Source organism: Agelaius phoeniceus, chromosome 1 (genome assembly GCF_051311805.1).
Source record: "Agelaius phoeniceus isolate bAgePho1 chromosome 1, bAgePho1.hap1, whole genome shotgun sequence".
NCBI classification, from domain to species: domain Eukaryota; kingdom Metazoa; phylum Chordata; class Aves; order Passeriformes; family Icteridae; genus Agelaius; species Agelaius phoeniceus.
In genome coordinates, this window is record NC_135265.1 from 2,279,148 (window position 1) to 2,300,618 (window position 21,471).

Below are 21,471 nucleotides of genomic sequence, written 5' to 3' on the forward strand. Positions count from 1 at the left end.
CCAGCATTGTCCTCGGGTGTTTGGGATTAGAAAGTGGGCAGACAATGGTGGCTCTCCATCTCACAGGTGGGCAGCTGGGGCAGAGGAGCTGTTTGAAAGTTGTGTTTTGTAGGACTGAGCCCCTTCTCCCTTAGGGGCCACAAATCCAGCCTCCAAACCATGCTTCCTCTCACGAGCTATTTATAAATAAAGTGGCTTTTGTGCTGTGGGAGCTACATCAAATTTTTCTGCTTCCCCAACTGGGTGAAACTGAAACCCACAGGAAAAAAAAACAAAAACCAAAAAAATACCCCAAAAAGCCCCAGAAAACCAGATTGCCCAAGCCTGCTGCAGGGAGGTGAACAGCTCCTCCAGCACCCAGACCCCCTCCCTTCTCCAAACGGAGCCTGCAAAGCAAAAATTTCTGCAAGCCGAAAAATTGCTTAATTGCCTCAAATTGATTCCATGGTTTTATTAAGACATTTTCCCAGCTCTATTATGGTTAATTATTTGTATTACAGTAGACTCTGAGGCCCCAAGCAGAGATCAGGGCCCCATTGTGCTAAATAGTGTACAAGCACTTAATAACAGAACCATTCCTTGCCCCAGATAGCTTGCAATTATGTGGGGAGCTGCAGTGGAAACACACCACAGCTCATGTGAGCACCTTTTAGGAGAGGTTAATGTGGATTTTGGAAGCCAAGGGGGTCCCTCACAAGAGCCTGTGCAGCCCCACTCTTCCTGCTGGGCTCCAGTGGGAAAACCTCAAAGGAGAATCTTGATGTTCAAGCAGGAGATGAACTCCCCACCTGGCTTAAGGCTTTGTGAGGGGAATCAAGAGGGGAGAAAAGCGGGGAAAACTGAACAGGTTGCTGTGCTGCTTTCCCCTTCACACCTTTGGTTTGTGCTCAGGGACTGGGCTGCGGGAGGTTCGTGAGGGAGCTTGTTATCCTGGGGATTTCCAGCCCTGTCCTGCAGAGGCAAAGCTTTCCTCTGCTCAGGTAAATGCTGAGATCCAGCCTTGCAGGGACCCTGCTTCCTCCCAGCCCCAGTGAGGAAGTGGAGCAGAAATGCAGAAGGGGAGCCCTGTGTGTCTCCTTCTCCCTCCTCCCACCCCACCCCACTGCAAACCTCTGTGGCTGCATCTCACCCATCGTGGGAGAGCTCATCTATGCAGGGATCAGCACTGGGGGAGCTTCTCCACACTTCAGGCAGGTGGGGAGTGTTTTGAGACCTCAAAGCCTTTCTGGAGGTGATGTTTGGGGCTGGGAGTGGGACAGGTTTGGGGTGAATGGGCCCCACCTGATTTCACCTTGGCTGCTTCCAGGGATGGGGCATCCACCACCTCTTTGGACAACCTGCTCCAGTCCTTCACCACCCTCATCATGAAAAATGACTTCCTTATGTCTGGATCCACATCTTTTTAGTTTAAAACCATTGTCCCTCTTTTAGTTCAGCAGGCCGTACTGAGAAGCTGCTGGCTCAAGCAAGGACGTTTCTTGTACTCCATGAGCTGCTGAGCTCTGGGCGACCCTCAGGGGCTGCACATCTCTGCATTGCCCACCTCTCCCCGGGGCTGAGAGGATGTGAAAAGCAGCAAACTGTAGCCCCCAAACCAGGGGAAAATCCAATTGTTTCCAAGCTCTAAGCTCAGGTCTCAAGCAGAGCAGGAACCTCTGGAGATAACGCCGTGTCTATGTGTGTGTGTGTGTGTGTGTGTGTGTGTGTGTGTGTAAAACGGCCTCGCCAAATCCCCCAGCTTTAGCAGGGCTTTGAAAAAGATCTGGGTGGTGATTCAAAATCCAGGTTATGACCTGTGACCTTTGGATGAGAAATTGTTGCCATTTAGGATGTGTTAGGAGGTCCATCCTTTTCATCAAATGCGTGTTTCTTCTTGCTGCGGGAGGCAATCACACCGGTATATCATTAACTCGCAGAAAAGGAGGCTGTAAAAGAAGTTGATGGGGGACCTTAGCCCACACCCTGCTGGGGTCTGCTCGGAGCACAATATCCCAGCGACCATGAGATTAAGCTAAAGAGAAAAGTGAAAATGCTTTTCACGATTCACACGCCCTTTAGATTGTTTTATTAAACCATTTGAATAGGGATTTCCCTTTCGGCCGACAACGGGGCCCGGCCAATGCATAGTTCTAGGTTGCTATGACTTAGTTGGTGCTGGCTAATCACAAGTGAGGGCAAATTTCATATAAAATATCTCGGCCCATTGTCAACCTAATGCGGCGTGACAGTGGCAGCACAAAGGGGGATTCATTCCCCCCAGCAGGTAATAAGGACGATTTGCCATACCAACCAGGCAGTCTCGAGGGGGGCTGTCAAATGCGATCAGAGCAGCGAAATGGAGCCTCGCATTCCATTCTCAGGTGGGCGAAGGAGATCCTTTTGTTCAACCATGTTGCTTCTGATAACAGAATACAATTATATTCTTTTTTTTTTTTTTTTTTTGTTTTTGCTTCCCCTGTATCCTACTGACCGTTGGGGCTATTTTGCATGGCGCTTTTTGGGGCTTGCCTTCTTTTTCTTGCCTTATTTATTTTTTTTTTCCCAAAGCTAGGAGGGACCCCAATGATTCTTTAACCTGGAGAATCTCACCCCAGTCCTTCCCCGCTCCTTTTCCTCCTTCCCCTTTCATTGAGAACCCTGTCCTGGCACAATGAGCACCCTGTATCTCTGCTAATCACCCCCGATTGGCACACACAGCTTCCTTTTGTCCGGAGCCTCCCAGGGATGTTGGGGAGACCAGGGGCAATTCAGGGCGGATCTAGAGGACCGTGCTGCTCCAGGACGATGGAATATTCAGGAGAAGGCATTCATGGGATGGAGGGAGGGGGGGATCAGAGCGTTTCACACATGACCAAGCCAACAGAAAGACAGATAAAGCACTAAGCAGGGTAGGTAGGGAGACATACACGGCAATGATTAGATCAGCAGAGAGATAGGGCGATAGGGAGAGAGATAAGGGAGTGTTTGCTTTGCAGGTATCAGACTCGGGTAACTGATACCAGACGGTCCGGCTGATTTGCCTATCTCGGGGGTCTGGTTACCTGCGAGATCACCTGGGGTTGTTTTGACAGTGGCTAATTAGGGAGAGCATTCCAGCCTGCCAGCCACGCTGGGCTCACAGGCAGGGCAGCAGGGAGCACGGGCCCTGCTCCCAGGACACAGGGCTTGCAGGCTGCCCTGGCGTTGGGCAAGCTGGCCCTGCCTGTTCCAGGCACAGCCTGAAAGGTTTGGGGGTGCAAAAAACGTTTGGAAGTGCAAAAAACCTTTGGAAGTGCGAGAAAAGTTTGGAAGTGCGAGAAAGGTTTGGAAGTGCGAGAAAAGTTCGGAGGTTTGAGCACGACACTGGAGGTTGCAGCTCTGTTGTGCAACGAGAACCATGAGCAAGCAACAGGGAGAAAGTGAAAAGAAAATGAGAATGAGAGAAGAACCCCATCACTCAGATGTTTTGGGGAAACTTGGCCTTCAGGATTTTACAAGCTGCGCTAATCCAACCTCCTTCAATCCAACATTCCCTCTTATCTGGATCGCCTTCATGTTCCCTGGCAGGAATTGCCCATTTAATAATTTCCCTCCAATGAGCTGAATCACTGCTAATCTGATCAAATGTCTTTTTAGGGCCTTTCATCTTCCCAGGGATGTGTTGACACTAGCACAGCTGGTTCAGAGGAAACAAGAACTCAATCAGAACTCCGTTCAAAACACAGATGGGACCCAAACCTAACCTTTCCTTTCAGATATGCAAAAGTGTGGTTAACTTCTTGTTATTATGCATTTGCATAAGTCTTTGCAAATTTAGGGGCCTGATTTTTAAGTGGTTAAAAAAGCCAGGCAAAGCCTGGAGCTGGATTTTGATGAGAAACTGTGCAGAGCCAGCTGGGCACGGAGCTGGCAGGGCTCTCTGTGAGGAAGGGGACAGGCTGTGGTGTCACACAGAGCTGTGGGACAGCTCCTGGTTGGCATCACCAGGAGCTGAGGGTGGGTGCTGCGATTCTGCCAGAGCTGCAGCTGCTCTTGGAGCCACCCCCATCCCAGTCCAGGGAAAGCCTCAGTTCCTGCAGCCCCCAAGGACTGCTGTTTTGGTGGAGTGAGCTTCCCTAGGTTTGGAGATAAAACCATTCGGGAATGCTGCTGAAGAGGAGGGGATGTGACACAAGGCAATGGCAGCAGGAGCCTGGGGAATGACTCCAGATCTTTCAGGCCAGTCTGTGGAACTGTGTGGAGACTGGAGCTGTGGATTCCCATCCCTGGAAATGGTCAGGGCTGGGCTGGATGGGGCTCTGAGTAACCTGGACTAGTGGAAGTTCTCCCTGCCCATGGCAAGGGCTTGGAAAGAAACAATCTTGAGGTCCCTTCCCATCCAAACCGTTCTGATTCTGTAATTCTCTGACTGCAGTCTCACAAAGAGATCTTTGAGGAATGCAATTAATGATCCTTCTGCATCCAAGGGATCCCAGGCAGCCATTTAGGCTCTGCTCCTGTTCAGAGGTTCCCAAGGTCTTCAGGACAAGATTGATGGGGTTTATATAACCCTGGGCACACCTGAGTGCAATGCAGAGCTGCTCTGGAACATCCTGAGCTGCTGCCAAGACCTGTAACTAGGTGAGGTGCTGGTTAGAAAGTCTCCATGCCCAAGAATGATGGAATAGTTTGGGTTGGAAGGGACATTTAAAGGTCCTCTAGTCCGACCCCTTTGCAATGAGGTGACCACAGCTCAGCCCTGAGGCAGCTCAGGGTGCTGAGGTTCTCCTGGAGGGCTCCATGGATAAACAGTGATCCCAGCAGCACTCAGGGGGTACTCAGGCATCATGCAGCCCTGGCTGAGGAGAACACTCCTGTCCTTTGCCCCTCCCCTGTGGGATGCTGAAATGCTGCCCAAAGCTCAGGCTGGAGAGGGTAAGATGAGCTGTCTGCCCATTGCTCTGCAGATGGGGAAACTGAGGCAGGGTTTTGGAGTCACCCATGTCCAGAGAGGCCCTTGGTGCTGTCACCAGGCTCTGATGCTCCCAAAGCCTCTGGAGGCTCCACAAGGGCTCCCTGGTGGGTCAAACAGAAATTCAGGGTCAGGGCACTTGGTGGCTTAGGCTTGGGAGTGACCCCAAGGAAAGAAACAAAAGCTTTAAAGATCTCAGAATCTCAGGATCTCTTCCTGAAGCTTTCACTTACAGGGAATTGTTTTCCAACACAACCAGGATGAACTGGACACTGCTCAGGCTGCAGAATTTGGGAATGTGCTCTGTGGAATGAGTCTCCCTCCCACCAGGAATCCTGACTCCTTTTAGAGTCCTCATGCTGAGCACATCCAAGGGTGGAAATCCTCCATCCTAATGGGTGGAAAGCAAGCAGCAAGTGTGGGACAAGGAGCCCCTTTTTAAGGAGTAAAGGGATAACTGAGGAGGTCTGAGGTGCTGCAGATGGTGAGAATGGGTCAAGGGAAATGGCAACTCTGGAAACAAGGACCTCTCCAGAGGGAAGCTGAGGGGAGCTGGAGGCTGAGCCAGACTTATGTAAAACCCTTTGGTTGCTTTATCTGAGATGGGATCCTCTCTTGCTACAACCCAGAGGAATGTGGGGAAGCTGAAGCTCAGCTGCCTCCAAGGCTGCCAGAGCCAATATTTGGTTTCCAACGTTCCCAGTGTTTTCCCCTTGAGCACTGTCAGGGTCCCAGCAGCTGTGACACCCCTGTGATCCTCCTCCTCCTCCTCCTCCTCCTCCTCCCCTGTGATGGGAACAGAGCTTGTTGCCCTCCAGCACTTGGGCACAGCCTGTGGATGGATCTGTCAGCCAGCCTGTGCCAAGGAGTTCCCTGTTCTCTGCCTTCCCCTGGTGCTGGGCCAATATTTAATAGTTCTGATTGGCAAATGATTTTCTGCTTGGTGATCATTCAAAAAAAAAAAAAAAAAAGGCTTTTAGGCTTTTAGCATTATTTTCTTTTTCAACACTCTCACTCCTTTCCCTGAGGAGAAATATGTCCTGTGAAAATGTGAACCTTCATTTCTTGGTATGGTTTAGGTTGGAAGAGACCTTTAAAGCTCATCTAGTCATGCTCCCTGCAGTGAGCAGGGACACCTTTCCAACAGATCAGGCTTGCTCAAAGCCCCACCTGATTTCACCTTGGCTGCTTCCAGGGATGGGGCATCCACCCCCTCTCTGGACAGCCTGCTCCAGTCCTTCACCACCCTCATAAAAAATGACTTCCTTATGTCTGGATCCACATCTTTTTAGCTTAAAACTGTTGCCCCTGTTTTAGTTCAGCAGGTCCTACTGAGAAGTCTCTCCCCAGCTTTCTTGCAAGCCACTAAAGAGCCTCATGAGATGGGAGACACCATCCCTATGTCCTGAACTCCCAGCTTGTGGCTTTCAGGGAGCTGCTGGTCAGGGAGCTGCTGATCTGCTGCAGGCCCAGCAGAGCCCAGCTGTGCTGAGGGACTGGGGTATCCTCTGCTGGCATCTGGGGCAGGCTGGGCTGCACTGCTCCTGCTGCACGTGGCTCTCAGGGCCAGCAGGCAATGCCGTTTGTGTTGGTATAAGCCAGCGGCGATGCCTCCGTGTGCTTTTGCAAATCCTGGGAGCTCTGACTCACCAGTCCCTCTGGATTTCACTCCCGCTGTTCAGAAAGCAGCTGTGCCTGCAAGGCTGTCAGAGCCTAAAGAAACTCCTTCTCCCAAGGGCCACCAGCTCCTCAACAACTGAGCAGGCTCGTTCTGTGTTAATCTTTTCTGGGATTCTTCTTTTTCATCCAAAGTGATGCAGTGTGAGCTTTGATTCAAAGCCTTCTGGTTTGTCTTCATGGAGATGTTTCTGGGTGGATTCAAAGAGAGCACAGTGTGCTGAGAGCAGCTGGGTGGTGATCTTTGTACTGCAGTCAAAACCCAAATTCCCGGAATTCCCAGAATGACCAGGTTGGAAGAGACCTTCAAGGTCACAGAGTCCAACCCAGCCCCAACAGCTCAACCAAACCCTGGCCCCCAGTGCCACATCCAGGCTTTGTTAAACACACCCAGGCATGGGGACTCCACCACCTCCCTGGGCAGCCATTCCAGAACTTTATCACACTTCCTGTGAACATCTTTTCCCTGCTATCCAGCCTGTATTTCCCCTGGTGCAGCTCGAGGCTGTGTGCTCTGGTTGTGTCAGTGCTGCTGCAGAAAGAGCCCAGGGCCAGCTGAGCACAGGCCCCTTTCAGGAGCTGCAGAGAGTGATGGGGGCAGCCCTGAGTCTCCTTTGCTCCAGGCTGAGCACCCCCAGCTCCCTCAGGGGTCCCTCACAGGGTTTGTGCTTCACCCCACCTCAGTCTAAGGCTGGGCCTCCAAAGCTCCTCACAAATTCCTCACCACCTCCTGGGATGCCAGAGGTGCAGGAGAACTACAGGAACCAGGGAGACTGAGCTAGGATGGGCCCCCAGTGTAAAAGGCTGGGTTGTGCTGCTCCAAATACCAGAAACACCAGGTTGTTCCCTGGAAGCTTTACTTCCAGTTTCTTAGTTCTTAGGGTTTATTTCGTTTATTTGGTCAGGTTTTTTCCATTTTAACCCAGAGTCACTGTAGTGTCAACTGTTGTGCAAATCTTAACTGACAGCTGTGGGTTTATATCCCCTGGAGCCAAGGAGGGAATTGAAACCCTTTCTAACACTCCCTGCTGCACCTAGGGACTCTGCCCTACCAGAAAGATGTTGGGAAGCCCTGGGACCTTCCACCCCTCTAAGATGGAGCCAGAGGTACTTTCTGTAGAATTTTAGCTTTGAAAAACAAAGCTCAGAGGAGCCAGCACGGCTCCTCCCCACAGCCCTGCTAAACAAACAGACCATTTCCTCTATTTCACCCCATTTGTAGCAAAATGCCTCTCCCAAGGGCACTCCAGAGGTCTGTGGTGTCAGAAATTCAGGGCTCACAGCCACAAATGTTCCAATGTCTTTCTAATCATGGAATGGAGCAGGATCCTCTCCTCAGGAGCAGACATGGCTGGGAATTCTTTCCTTTGTTGTCTAGGACATTTCTGTTCTTTTCCATGTTGTTTATGCATTATCCAGCCCAAAAAGGCACTGAGTCAGTGCTTCACTCCAAGGACTCTGTTTCAAAAAGGAAAGATTTAGGGTTTCAGGAATGGAGATGGCAGGGCCCAGTGTTGCTATATAGATGTGATAAAAAGGGATTTTCAGAGCAAAATAAACCATTCTATTCGTCCTGCTGCATCACCACAGTCCATCTTGCCACATATCTGGGACACCCACCTGACCTGACCTGGGGTTAATCATTTCATCATTCAGGGAAAGACTCGGGGAGAATAAGTCACTGTCTGGGCAGAAGAACACACGAGAGCAGTTTCCACATATCAGACAGCTGAGATATTTATGCAGTTATTCATTTGCCTTCCTCATCCCACAATCTGAGAACCCTCTGCTGGGCTCCAATCCCTTCTGTCTATAATTCTGAAGCCATCACTGAATTTAGCATTGCAGGCTCCTGGGGAGATAAGCAGGATTGTCCTCGGGTGTACAGATAAGGAAGGAGAAGCACAGAGCGACTAAAGGAGTTGCCCACAGTCACATAAAACAGCCCTGTCACAGCAGGAAAGCAAATCTTGGGTCACATTTTACTTCTCAGCCAAGTGTTTTTGCATCTGAAGTGGGTTTGGTGCTGGGACAAGTGGTCAGAGAGGTTCTGCCCAGGATATTCAGAGGATGTTCATTTTCTCAGATTTCAGTCTGAGCTTCTTAGGAAACCCTTTCCAGAGAGAGAGAGGCCTCTGCTTTAGTGGACACCCCTAAAGGCCCTCTGTAAGTCGCTTTTTCACTGATATTCAGTCCTCCCAGAATGGAGAGGGAATTTTGGAGAAGCTGCAGATATCCAACTCTCTGGGCCCTGCAGGGAAACTCAGGGAATCAAACGAGCTGACGCCAGAGCTTTGGTGACCAAAATAAAGTGGTTAAAATGCTCTGAAGTCAACATCCCCGTGAGATTTGGGTCCCTGCTAACCTCCTCCTGGCCAGGTGACTTTCCAGAAACTCTCTCCAAGCCCCAACCACCTCCTGCCAGCAGAGCCACCCAGAGAGGGACGAGGCGACCCGACAAACGCGCGGCACTTTCCTGCTATCTTCGCCAAATCTCTTGCATTTTTATATGGCACCTTAATAACCCCTCATTTCCATCACAAGTGCATGCTTTCCTCCTGCTTATCTCCATCTCCATGCTGCTCCTGCTCCATTCCTGCAGCCGCACCGCCCCCGGCTGCAACCCGGGGATGTTTTTGGGATGCTCGGGGATGCTCGGGGAAGGCAGGACATGTCCCACGGCTTTTGGGAGGTGGCAGGACGTGACTCACGCCATGGCACGGCTCCATCTGCGTCAATATTGAACCCGCTGCCTTAACTTAGGGGGGTAGGAGATGTTAAAGCCAGTGCCCTAATTTCGTGGAGTCATTAAGGGACCGGGCTGCGACTTTCTCAAGAGACAAAACTCCTCACCTCGGTGCCCCGGGGCCAGAGCTGAGCTCCTTTGCCCTGCCTGCCTGCATTCCCCAGGTAGTTACGATCAGATACAAGGCGATTTGCTTCCTGTTGTGTGCTCTTAAGTGGTGGCTGCATTTCAAAAGCAGGGGAGTGATTGAGTCCTATCCAGGCTGTAAAAGGCACCGGGCGCTTTCTGGGAAGAGCAGAGCTCGATGTAATTGGTGCTTCTTAAGGAAAATCCCATCAATACCCTCCTGGCTTTCAATGAGGGCAAAAATCTGTGCAGAGTTTAGGGGATGGACCTGAGATTTAGGGTTTGGTGTCTACAGCCAAAGAACTGCTGGAACTGCTTGTTCGGCTGTGGCCAAGCCCTGGCAAATATGGGAATTCTCCAGGCTGTGCTGCCTGATGCTCCCTGGGGTTTGAGCTCTGCACCTGGACAGAGCCATTGGACTGTAGAATCCTTAAGGCTGGAACAGACCAGCAAGGTCACTGAGCCCAGACATGATGCCAGCACTGCCACATCCACTGGTAACCCATGTTCCCAAGTGCCATATCCTTTGAATCCCTCCAGGTGACTCCACCACTCCCCTGCGCCTGACAACCCTTTCAGTGAAGAAATTTTCCCTAATATCCAACCAAAATATCCAATTTTCCCTAAAATTTCCCAAATTTCCCTTCTTGACACAGCCTGAGGCCGTTCCCTCTGCTCCTGTCCCTGTGCCCTGGAGCAGAGCCCAATCCCCCCGGCTGTCCCCTCCTGTCAGGAGCTGTGCAGAGCCACAAGGGCCCCCTGAGCCTCCTTTGCTCCAGGCTGAGCCCCTGCCCAGCTCCCTCAGCTGCTCCTGGGGCTCCAGACCCTTTCCTGGACATGCTCCAGCCCCTCCATGTCTTTCTGGTAGCGAGGGGAATGCCCAGGGAAACACCACTGGGCTGATGGCTCCTGCTGAATCCCAACCATGGACTCCCAAGCCAAGGCCACCCCTCTCACCCCCACACAGGAGACGTTTTCCTGCACAAACACCACTGCTGTAGACATTTTCTTTCTGGCCCAAGCTTGGCAAGGCACAGGGGTTCTCCCCGAGGTTTGCAGACATCAGTTCAGCACCCACAGCTCCTTCCCAGGCCTGGATCACATCTCTCCTGAGCAGAGGGAAGGGTGATTCCTAAGAGATGAGAGCTGGCCTAACCAAGGAACTTTAGGGAAGCACATCATCCTTGTCCCTGAATTGGAGATACCTGGATTTGATGGATGGACCACCTTGTGGGTCAGGAATTATCTGTATGGTGGCACTGCAGTGGGGTTGGGGCTGGCACTGCTTGTTGGTGACAAGGACAGAGGCATCCAGGGCACCCTCAGGAGCTTTGCTGGTGACACCAGGCTGAGGGGAGGGATGGAGATGTGGCTCTGTGCAAACCTCATGAAGCTCAAGCCCAAGTGCAAGGTCCTGTGTTGGAAAATCCCAGCTCTACAGAGACAGGGAAACTGAGAGGTGTTTTAGAAGAGTTTATTCTGTTATCAGTCTCGATGAAGGGTGAGACATAAGAGATGAAAAACTCAATGCTAATCTATCAGAAGCCAACCTATTTCCTGGTTACCTCATAAATATTACCTTATAAATATGTACCTTATAAATATTTTTCAGCCTATTAGCTTTTGCCACACAATTCTGCTATCACCTATTATTTTAATCACCTATAATCACCTATTATTATACCCCATATGGTCTTGCTACAATGCATCTTTCACAGTTCTAATTGTCTAAAATACCTGGTCTTTTTTCAAGGCCATCTCCTGAAACTGGTTTCTAGCTCAATCTCTCTCTCAGCAATGTCATCTCCATTCCATGACCTTCCTAAGCCAGCACACCTTCACTCAGAGTTTGCACACAGATGTACAAGGCTGTGTAAGCTTTCAGTCAGGTTTTGGGAACCCTTCACAAATCCATTTCTCACAGTCCTGCACAAGGGTCAGGCCGATCCCAATCCCAGACACAGGCTGGGTGGAGAATGGGGTGAAAGCAGCCTTGAGTAGGAAAACTGGGAATGCTGGGACCACTTGACCTTTAAGGACCTTCCAATCCAACCACTCTGTGATTTTATGGAAAGGTTTCAGGATCAGTTGGGCCCCACTGAGAGGAGGTGGGAGGTGTGTCAGCCTTTCCCTGGTCAGACACTGCCCCTTCCACCTCCCGACCAGATTATAATGGCATCCACCCCACCACCTCACCTCACTGGCTTTTGTGAGGAGCCTTTCATCCTTCAGAGACTCCAAAGACGGTCAGAAATGTTCTTGGAGACCTCATATGAAGTGCTGCACCCCCAAAATTTGGTTTCTGGATCCCACCTGGACTCAGGCAAGTGCAAGATGCAGAGTCCCCAGTCCTGTGTGAACGGGACTGTCCTGTCCATGCTCCAAGCTGAGCTTTCACAATCAAGAACTGCATGGTCATCATTTGCAGGATGCTGGCATCCTCCAGGCTGGCCAGATGCTGAACAAGGGTTTTTCAAAATCACACTGGGGACCTGAGGGCTCCTGCATTTTCCTTTTCTTTTCTTTTTTTTAATTTTTTTTATTTTGGTTGTAGCCCTCGGTGACTTAATAATCTCCCCAAGTGCCCTGGCAAACATGTTCCAGGACATTGCTCATCCCTTCAGCCTGTAAGTTCATGCACATTATGGGATTTGCATACTGTTGTGTTTGGTAGCCTTCCCAAAGCAAAGCTTGAGTTCTTGCTTAAGCCTAAACTCCAGCCAGGACTGCTCCACAGTTGTGATTGCTCCCCGAAAACATGTTGAGTTTTTGGCTTGGTGCATTAAACTCTCTTCACATGAGCAAAGCCTGGAAGCATCTGGAAGGCAAAGATTAAGCCAAAATGCCCAGGGAAAGCTCAGATCAGCAAAATATGGTGCAGGGAAGGTTTGAGTGGTTTTTGAGAAGTCAGGTGATACAAAGCTCAGTAGAAGCTTTGGTGAAGTTGCATCAACTGAAAATGTGACCTTGTGACTTTATGGATCCATTAATATTTCAATGTCTCAGTGGAATAATCTAAAAAATGTAAGAAAGAACACAATTTCTAGGATAACTGGTCAGTAAGCACAAGGTGAGTGGGGAATAATACAGGAGGTTCAGGGAGGTCAGTTATCAGAATCATTGTGCCTGCTTAGAATTGCCCCAAGGGTTTGAGAACAGCCCTGTTCATGGCAAAAATCCCATTTTTACCCTACTGGTGTTTTCTGAGGTGTGATGTTGAACTGTGGGGTCATTTCTTGTCAGTGAAGAAACCAAAACCATGGGGAGAAAGGGAAATAAATTTGATATCTTGGGGTGCTCCCCACTTGCAAAGCGGTTTGAAAAGTTTGGTTTTCATTTTGGCACAGTGTGGAAAAAGCTGTGACATCCAGGAAAGCCTTCCCTGCTCCCCTTCCCTGCCCAGCTCTCCCTGGGATGGAAGGCTGTGAGGGAAGTTCTCCACAAAGACTAAAACTCCTCAGTCCTTAGCCATGACATCCCCTGGCTGATCCCACCCTCCAGCCTGAGCCCGTGGGCACAAGGGAAAGCTCATTTCCCTCATTTCCAGTCCCCCTTGGCAGGGACCTTAATTAGGCAAAGGAGGAAAACTTGGGGCAAGTGCAAGGTGCATTTTGAGTGCTGTCACTGAGTGAGAGGCACAGCCTTGGGGAAAAGAGATGGAGGGAGGGGACAAGGTTTGGTTCTCATCCTGAGGATTGAGGATGTGACCATCCTGGCATTTTCCTACCTTCCAGCCACCAGCACCTCTCCCTGTCAGGGAAGAGGAGCTTTACCTGGTGGTGGGACCATGAGGCTGTTAAGTGTAAACCTGCATTTTTTATTTTTTTTTGGGAACATACTCAAATTCTGAAGCAAAGCCCACATCTCAGGGTCTGGCCATGTGGTGCATTGGCTGCACAGTACCATACAGGATATTCCCCTGAAATTCAGGTTTGCACAGCTGTCTGTGGTGCCATGGCCCTCTCCAAAGGCTGAGGATGACCCCAGTCAGAACTTTTTGGCTGACCTCAGTGGCCTTGAATCAAGCCTGGTCCTGTCTGCACAGGAACTCATTTCCTAGTGAAAAACAAAGTCTTTGGAGCAGGTCCAAGCCAGACCACAGGGAAGAGGAGGATTCCCTGGCCTTCTGCCATGGCCTCCAGAGAAGGTGCTCACAGCACTGACCAAATCCATCCTTCACTGGCCCTTCCTTGTTGTAGTGTTGTGAGGGTCCCCAGGATGGGGTGAGAGATGAGAATTGACTCTAAGTTCTTAGAAGGCCTGATTTATTATGTTATGCTATGATATTAAAAAAAATATATACTAAAACTATACTAAAGAAACAGGAAGGATACATCAGAAGGCTAGAAAAGAATGAATAATAAAAACCCGTGACAGACCAGAGAGTCCGACACAGCTGGACTGGGATTGGTTACTAAGTAAAAACAATTCACATACTGGGGTGAGCAATTCTCCAAATCACATTCCAGAGGAGCAAAACATGGAGAAGCTGAGGCTCCTCATCTTGCCAGGAGAAGAAATCCCGGCGAAGGGATTTTCCATAAAACATCCCAGTGACACTTCCTCTCTCTCACAGCCACCAGGGAGTCTGCCTTCGTCCACGCCATCGCCTCCGCCGGGGTGGCTTTTGCTGTCACCAGGTCCTGCGCCGAGGGCTCGGCCACCATCTGCGGGTGTGACACGCGCCACAAGGGCTCTCCTGGCGAGGGCTGGAAGTGGGGAGGCTGCAGTGAGGACGTGGAGTTCGGCAGCATGGTGTCCCGGGAGTTCGCAGACGCGCGGGAGAACCGGCCCGACGCCCGCTCAGCCATGAACAGGCACAACAACGAGGCTGGAAGGACGGTAAGGACATTTCATTTCCTCCTTTCCCGTTGGTGTTTTCTTACCTGAGAGGATGAGTGGTGGGAGGGGATTAAGGGGGCTCAAAAGACCTAAATTGGGGCAAAATTTGTGTGACAAAATGGTAGTACCTATCCTGTGATAGCTCTAGATCGACGTGCCTGGTCTGTGAATTCCACATGAATTCACCCACACAGATGTAAACACCTGCCTTGGAGTCAGCTGTCCAGATCTCTTTTATAGAGGATGGATCAAGGCAGGTTGAGGATGGGATTTCATCCCATCTTACAAGGATATCTAGCCCCAGAAAATGGGATTTTTTCCCATCTTACAAGGATATCTACCCCCAGAAGATGGGATTTCATCTCAACTTAGGAAGATGTCTACCCCCAGAAGATGGGATTTGATCCCATCTTATGAGGATATCTACCCCCAGAAGTTGTGGATGCCCCATTCCTGAAAATGTCCAAGGCCAGGTTGGACAGGGCTAGCAGAAGGTGTCCCTGCCCATTCCAGGGTGGTTGGAACTGAGCGATTTTTAAGGTCCCTTCCAACCCAAATAATTCTGTGATTCCACTATTAGAGTTATTAACCCTTATTCCACTATTAGAGCTACTAATAATGTCCTAATGGTGCCTGTTCCCTTCCATTGCCTGTGGGGCACCTGAAGTTCAAGTGCAATTGTCCATTCCCCTTCTCTGCAGCCTTGAGGGAGGAGAAGAGCCAGGAGAGCTTTTCCCACAACCCATCTTCTCAACCCTGTTCTATTTCCCAGGAAATATTTAAACAAAATTAGAGGCAATAGAACTCTGGTGCCTCCTGATTAAACTTGGATCATGCCCTGAAGCTGTTTTTACTTCATACAATCTTGGAACAAAATATGTAAAGGAAAAGAAGGCACAAAATCTGCCACATACACAATGAATCTTTTCCCTAGGTGGAATAATCCCAAAAGGGGGATATTCCTTTTTATTTTTTTAATCTCAAGGATAGCCCATAAATCCAGAAGAATGCAATTTGTGGGAAATCATTTGTAGAACTGAACCACAAAGCCCTTTCTAACAGAGATTATGCCACAGCTTCTCTGAGATAAGAGGGAACAGGTTAATGTGGTCTTGTCCCCAGAGCAGAAGGTCTTGCACATATCCAGGAGGACATTTGTGCACTGAGCTGTACCAAAGCCTCCACAGCTGCTGTGCTGGGACACGTCCGCAGGCAGGCTGGGGTTTCCTGAGAGCTCCTGAAGTGGATACTGTGAATTCCCAGTGGTGTTATCCCACCTCACACCACAGCAGAGCTGCTGGAATACAACTTCTGAAAGGGAAATACCACCAGAAACCAAAATTGTCTGCAATGGAGATGACCACAAGCAATAATGTGGTTTCCTCCAGCTCTGGCCTAAATTATCCCAGGAACCCCCAGGGATGGGGCAGTGCTGGTGGCATTTACTGGGATACATAGTGGAAAAAAGAGGGGTTTCCTTTAAAGTGAGAGTTTGTTTTAAAGTGAGAATCCTTGTAAAAAACCAAACAAACGTGGTGGTGTTTGCAGGTCTCCAGGATGAGGGGAGAGATGAGAATCTTGACTCCATGTTTCAGAAGGCTGATTTATTATTTTATGATACATATTATATTAAAAGAAAATGAGATATTAAAACTACACTAAAGAAAGAGAAAGGAGACATCAGAAGGCTAGAAAGGAATGAATAATAAAATCTTGTGACTGACCAGAGTCCCGACACAGCTGGACTGGGATTGGTCATCAAGTAAAAACAATTCATATGAGACCAATCACAGATGCACCTGTTACATTCCACAGCAGCAGACAATTATTGTTTGCATTTCATTTCTGAGGCCTCTCAGCTTCTCAGGACGAAAAATCCTGGCAAAAGGATTTTTCATAAAATATGTCTGTGACACAAACCTCCCTGTGATCACAGGCCTGCAGAGGCCTTTTTACTCTTAAGTCTTGTTCCTTGACTCTGTGTTCTTCTAGGACGTTTTACAGGTGTCAGACCATGACCAGAAATCCCACAGATGTCACACCATGACCTGAAATCCCACAATTTTAGAAAGCACTGGTGTTTTCCCTCCTCACCATGCCAGCACCCAAGGGACAGCTCTTCCAGGCCTCCATACCCGAGTGTTCCCAGCTAAACCTGAGCCATGGGCAATGTTTCATATCAGTTCCAACAGGAACTCCAACCCTACTGCTCCACCAGGAGTTTTGATTAAGCTCAGTGTGATTATACAAACCAAACCTTCTGCGGTTCTCTCTCCTCGTTAATTGCAGCCAGCTTTGTGGCAGGTGATACTCCATAAATAACGCAGGAAAACACCTGGTGAGCACCAAGGTGCTGATTCATGGCAAATCTCTTGGACTCAGGCTGGCACTCGCCTGTTCACGTACCCAGAAATTTGCTGATCTCTCTGGAAATGCAGATTATCAAGCTGTTGCATAAGGTTGTCTCCCACCCAGAGTACTGGAGGGCAAGACCTCTGTTTATTTAAACTCATTGTATAAGAGGTAAAAACAAGTAGCAAGCTTCTGGGATCAATAATCACCCTCCCATTTATCCCAGGAGAGTGTTTTGTGTTGAAGCCTGAGCCTTTAAAATCAAAAGTAGGGCTCTTTTTTTTTTTTTTTTCCTTTGAAGTGATTTTAGAAAAATCATAACCCTGGCTTTAAATTAAAAACAAATCCCCTTTCAGTTTCTGAAAGTAGTCATAGCAAGACTTGAACCTTGTTTGTTTAACATATGTAAAGGATGGAGTTCTGTTCTAGATAGTTAGGACACTTCATCTTCCTTTTATTTCCAACAGAAAAGCTGCCTTTTCCATTTATGAAGGCATTGTTTGAGTAGCTTTGTGTGTTCTTTTCTTCTCTGCCCAGATGTGTTTGAATTCTTTTCCTGTGTGACAGCACTATAATATTCCCACATGAACATTGATAAGACGGAAGTTAATAAATCTCCATGGTGAAAGTTTTTGGTAAATGCTTAAATTTGAGCTGGGAGTCAGAACCAGTCGCTGAAAACCATAAAGTACACAAGTTCTATGGCTTAGACCCAGCAGTGAGGGGGAGATAAGGGGATTTTTGTTCACAAGAGTATAAATATATCTATGAAAACATCCATAATTCCTTGGAAAATCATGGCCAAGTGGCAGAATGTCATGAAGAGTTTTAATTACAGGTTAACGTCTTCCTTCTCCTTTGCCTTTCTTCTCTTTTTCAGTCCATCATTGAGCTCATGCACCTCAAGTGCAAGTGCCACGGGCTCTCGGGCAGCTGTGAGGTGAAGACCTGCTGGTGGTCCCAGCCAGACTTCAGGGTCATCGGCGACTACCTCAAGGACAAGTACGACAGCGCCTCCGAAATGGTGGTGGAGAAACACCGGGAATCCCGCGGCTGGGTGGAGACCCTGCGGCCCAAATACAACTTCTTCAAGGCCCCCACTGAGAAGGACCTGGTCTACTACGAGAACTCACCAAACTTTTGCGAGCCCAACCCCGAGACAGGCTCCTTTGGGACCCGCGACAGGATCTGCAACGTCACCTCCCACGGGATCGACGGTTGTGACCTTTTGTGCTGCGGCCGCGGGCACAACACGAGGACTGAGAAAAGGAAAGAGAAGTGTCACTGTATCTTCCACTGGTGCTGCTACGTCCGCTGCCAGGAGTGCATACGAGTCTACGACGTCCACACGTGCAAATAAATCAGCCGTAAACCCTCCCCTCCTTGGCCGGGCTCCGTGTGGAGAAATGGATTTTCGAGCCTACTTCCTCTGAGGTTGCAGACGTGAGAGAAGTCTACTTTTTTTGCTATTAAAAAGAATAAAAACTGGACAAAAAAATTTAAAAAATAAAAAGGCTAAAACTGGTTGGATAGAATAGGTCTAATGACTTCTGGGCCATCCTGAGGTACATCTGGCAGTCACACAAGTTCTGCCCCGACGCCGATGCCTCCGGAAGGAGAGCAGCTCTTTCCACTGGCCCACAATACCGGGCTGGAAAGAAGAGCATTAGCAAAAGCATGGATTTGCTCTGCTCCCACCCACCTGAAGTGACTCGTGTGATTAAGTGTCCTTTGAAAGACTTGCATCTTCCTAAGCATCTCCTTTTCCCTCAGCCAGGCAGAGGCTGTGCTGAACAGCAGCACTGAGCTTTCTGAGAGATCTCTCTGCAAACCCAAATGGCCAGATTGTGTAATATGAGCAACAGCAGCAAAAGAAATAAAAGCAGATAAATTAAGGATTTTTTAAATAGAGAACATGACTACTTCTTTGCTTTTGCCTTGGAACCAGAGAAGTCTACAAATATTTAACAGAGCTGGAGAGTGGGCAAGCTCTTGATGTGAACTTTTTAGCGTAGTAGCTTCTGCCAGATTGGACATAGGATCCTGTGACATCTGTAGAAAGGGAAGGAGGGAGAAGAGGAGGGAGAGAAAGAAAGAAAACTGCTGATGATTTCCTGTAAACTCCCTGTTGGCACACAGGTGATGTGCACAGTACGGAAAAGTTCAGTGTCTTGTGTGTGAAGTGAAGAGGACTCTGTGTGCATTGAGAAGGACATAGTCCCACACCTGGGAATGCTGCTCCAGCTCTCCAGCCTGGCACGTGGCTCAGCCAGTGAGTGTTCCTTGGAAACACGTGGTGCAGTGAGTCTCTGGGGCTGGACACTCACTGCTGAGCACAGGACATCCATCTCCTCAGCACCCCAGGGAAAGGATGGCAAGGGAAAGTGTTCACCCTTCCCTCCTGCTCAAGGAGGTCTGCCACCAGCAGTGGAAAGTGCACTTAGTTCTTCCACTCTCTGCACCTGATGCAGGCTTCCCAGGCACTTGGCAGCAGCCTGAGCCCACGGGTCTGTTGGGAACATGGATCTGAAGGATTCATTGTCACCCATTAATTGACATGAGGGTGAAGTGGCCCACCACCACCACCACACCCCACAAGCTGGAGCAGTCTCAGACTCAAGCCAAACCTTGTTCCACAGCTAATTCCTACAGCCATTCCCACCTGTAAAAGTGGCACAGATTAAAATGGACAAAGCCCAGAGTGTGAGCCAGCCCAGAGTTTGGGTAAGCTTGGACACAGAGCCAAATCCCAGCTCTGCAGTGCTGGCCCATCTCTGCTGCTCACCCCTGACTGCCCATCTTTGCATGCTGCTCTGCTTCCAACTCCAGATCAGGATCACAGTTTATAGAACCAGGTCTCACCCCCTCCATCAGGAGTTCCTGCAGGGTATCAGGCATGATCTCAGCCCACCACCTTGGTATTTACAGCACTGGAGCCCTGCTTGGGCCATTCCTGGTCAATACTGGGGTAAATGAGGGGTGAACCAAGCATGGAGTCACGGCCTGTTTTAGCCCCAGATGCACTTGCCCTGTGTCCTCTTTGCCTCACCCCTGCTTTTGGGTTCCTATCCTGGAAAAAGGACAATGGATGGGTGTTTATTCTGCCTCTTCAGCAAAGAAAGGGAAACAGGGCATGAGTTAATTCCCTTTTCATGGCAATGTAATCATGGCCGTTAGCTGGTTCGCTCCTGGAAATCTTTGTAGAGAAATCAGAGTGCTCCTCTCTGTGTGTCAGCCTTTTCCCAGGAACCAAAGGAGGGAGTATGCAGAAGAGGAAGGGAACAAACAGAGCTTAATCCCATCAGAGAGAAAACAGGAGGAAATGATGCCTCCAAGGGCTGGCTCTGACTCACAGCGTCTCCTGGGACTACTCCTAGCCTGGTGCAGTTTATGCATCACCCATTTGTCTCAGGGCTGTGCCCACGGGCACAAGCAAGATTTGCTTATTGATGGAGGCACTTCTATCAGTGCTTTGCCAAAAAAAAAAAAATGCTGCAGTGAAATGAGAGCAGAAAAGAGAAGGAGTGAGGAGATCAAGAGAAGCAAAGAAAAATATGGGGAGGAAATCAATCTGTGACACCTGTCCATGTAAACAGTGCACCCCACCAATGGCCACACACCACGTGGAGAAGGCAATAGGTCACTGAAAACTTAAATGAAGATCAATTAATGGATGCATGACTGATTTTCATAGTGCAGTCTTGGAGAAAAGGAAAACTTAATCATGGGAAATAGAGAAGGAAGCCACTGCAGGGGGAGATTGCACCTATAACCAACATTCAAAAACAATCTGTCAGGAAAGCAAATGCTCCAGAAAGCCACATAAGGGGTGGAAGACATTGATAAATTGGAGAGGATGGGATAAGGGAAGACACATCTGATTTACTTAATGTGATGCAGTGCAAGCAGCCGCAGTGAGAGATGTCAGACACGTCCTACCAGGAACTTCTGCCAATCAATGGTGACACAACAGTGAAAATTCAAATCATTGCAGGCCACAGTCCCTTCAATCCATTGACTTCAGCGGGGTCACACCCACAACTGGTTCTACCCTAAGATTTTTAAGCCAAGTGGTTTCAAACTCCTTCTTTTATACCACACCAGTGAAGAAATTGGTTGGAGGATTTGGCTTCCATGAGTGGGAGCTGGAATCTGGCCCCAGCCCATCCACAGCATGTTCACATCCACCATTTCTGCTTTTGCACCAGAACAAGCCCAGCATCACCAGCAGGTGAAGCTTTTTGGGAAGCAAGAGAAAAAAAAAATTGAAACTGGGCATTTGCTGAGCAATTGCCTCTAGAGGTGAACAAATTTTGACTGCAACAGTGGGATTTATTTCATCCGGTCTAAGCTATTTATCTAATTTTCTGCTGGCATCAATGGCAAGAAACAAACCCAGAAGGTGATTCATGGTATTTAGGATGGTACCTAAGTTATGTTTGGTTAGGTGCCCTCTGGGTGTATCTCTGACTTCAGCTGCTGAGCTCAGAGCAGACTATGAGCTCTTCCATGGGTCCAGACTGATGATGTGAAATCCACCATGAGTCAAGGAGGTGAAGCTACAACCTGATCATCATCTGAGATGGGCTGGAAGCTGTGCTCCTTCCCTCCAACCTGGGGTCAGGCTTGGACCAGCTCAGTGGTTGGGGACTCCTCACCCCCTATTCAAGGGGATTTTAACGAAGCCTGTGGGTGCTTGTTTGGGTTTGTTATGTAATTAATCATCTCTGTGATGATCCAATGTAAGGGGCTGAGCAGCTGCTACTAAAGTCAATGAAAAATGCCTGAGTGAATTCTG

The 21,471-nt window shown here is 49.1% G+C and overlaps 1 protein-coding gene across 2 annotated transcripts in view; it reads left to right on the plus strand.

The window, feature by feature from the left end:
• The window catches only part of WNT3A (Wnt family member 3A), a 96,296-nt gene extending 78,118 nt beyond the window's left edge, over nucleotides 1–18,178 (plus strand). For both annotated transcript variants that reach the window (XM_054637451.2, XM_077190537.1), the window contains exons 3-4: nucleotides 14,056–14,321; nucleotides 17,554–18,178. In XM_054637451.2, the coding sequence (XP_054493426.1) occupies nucleotides 14,056–14,321; nucleotides 17,554–18,033 (746 nt within the window). In that variant the 3' untranslated portion in view covers nucleotides 18,034–18,178. The remainder of the gene's footprint in view (nucleotides 1–14,055; nucleotides 14,322–17,553) is intronic.
• Nucleotides 18,179–21,471: the final 3,293 nt, after the last annotated feature.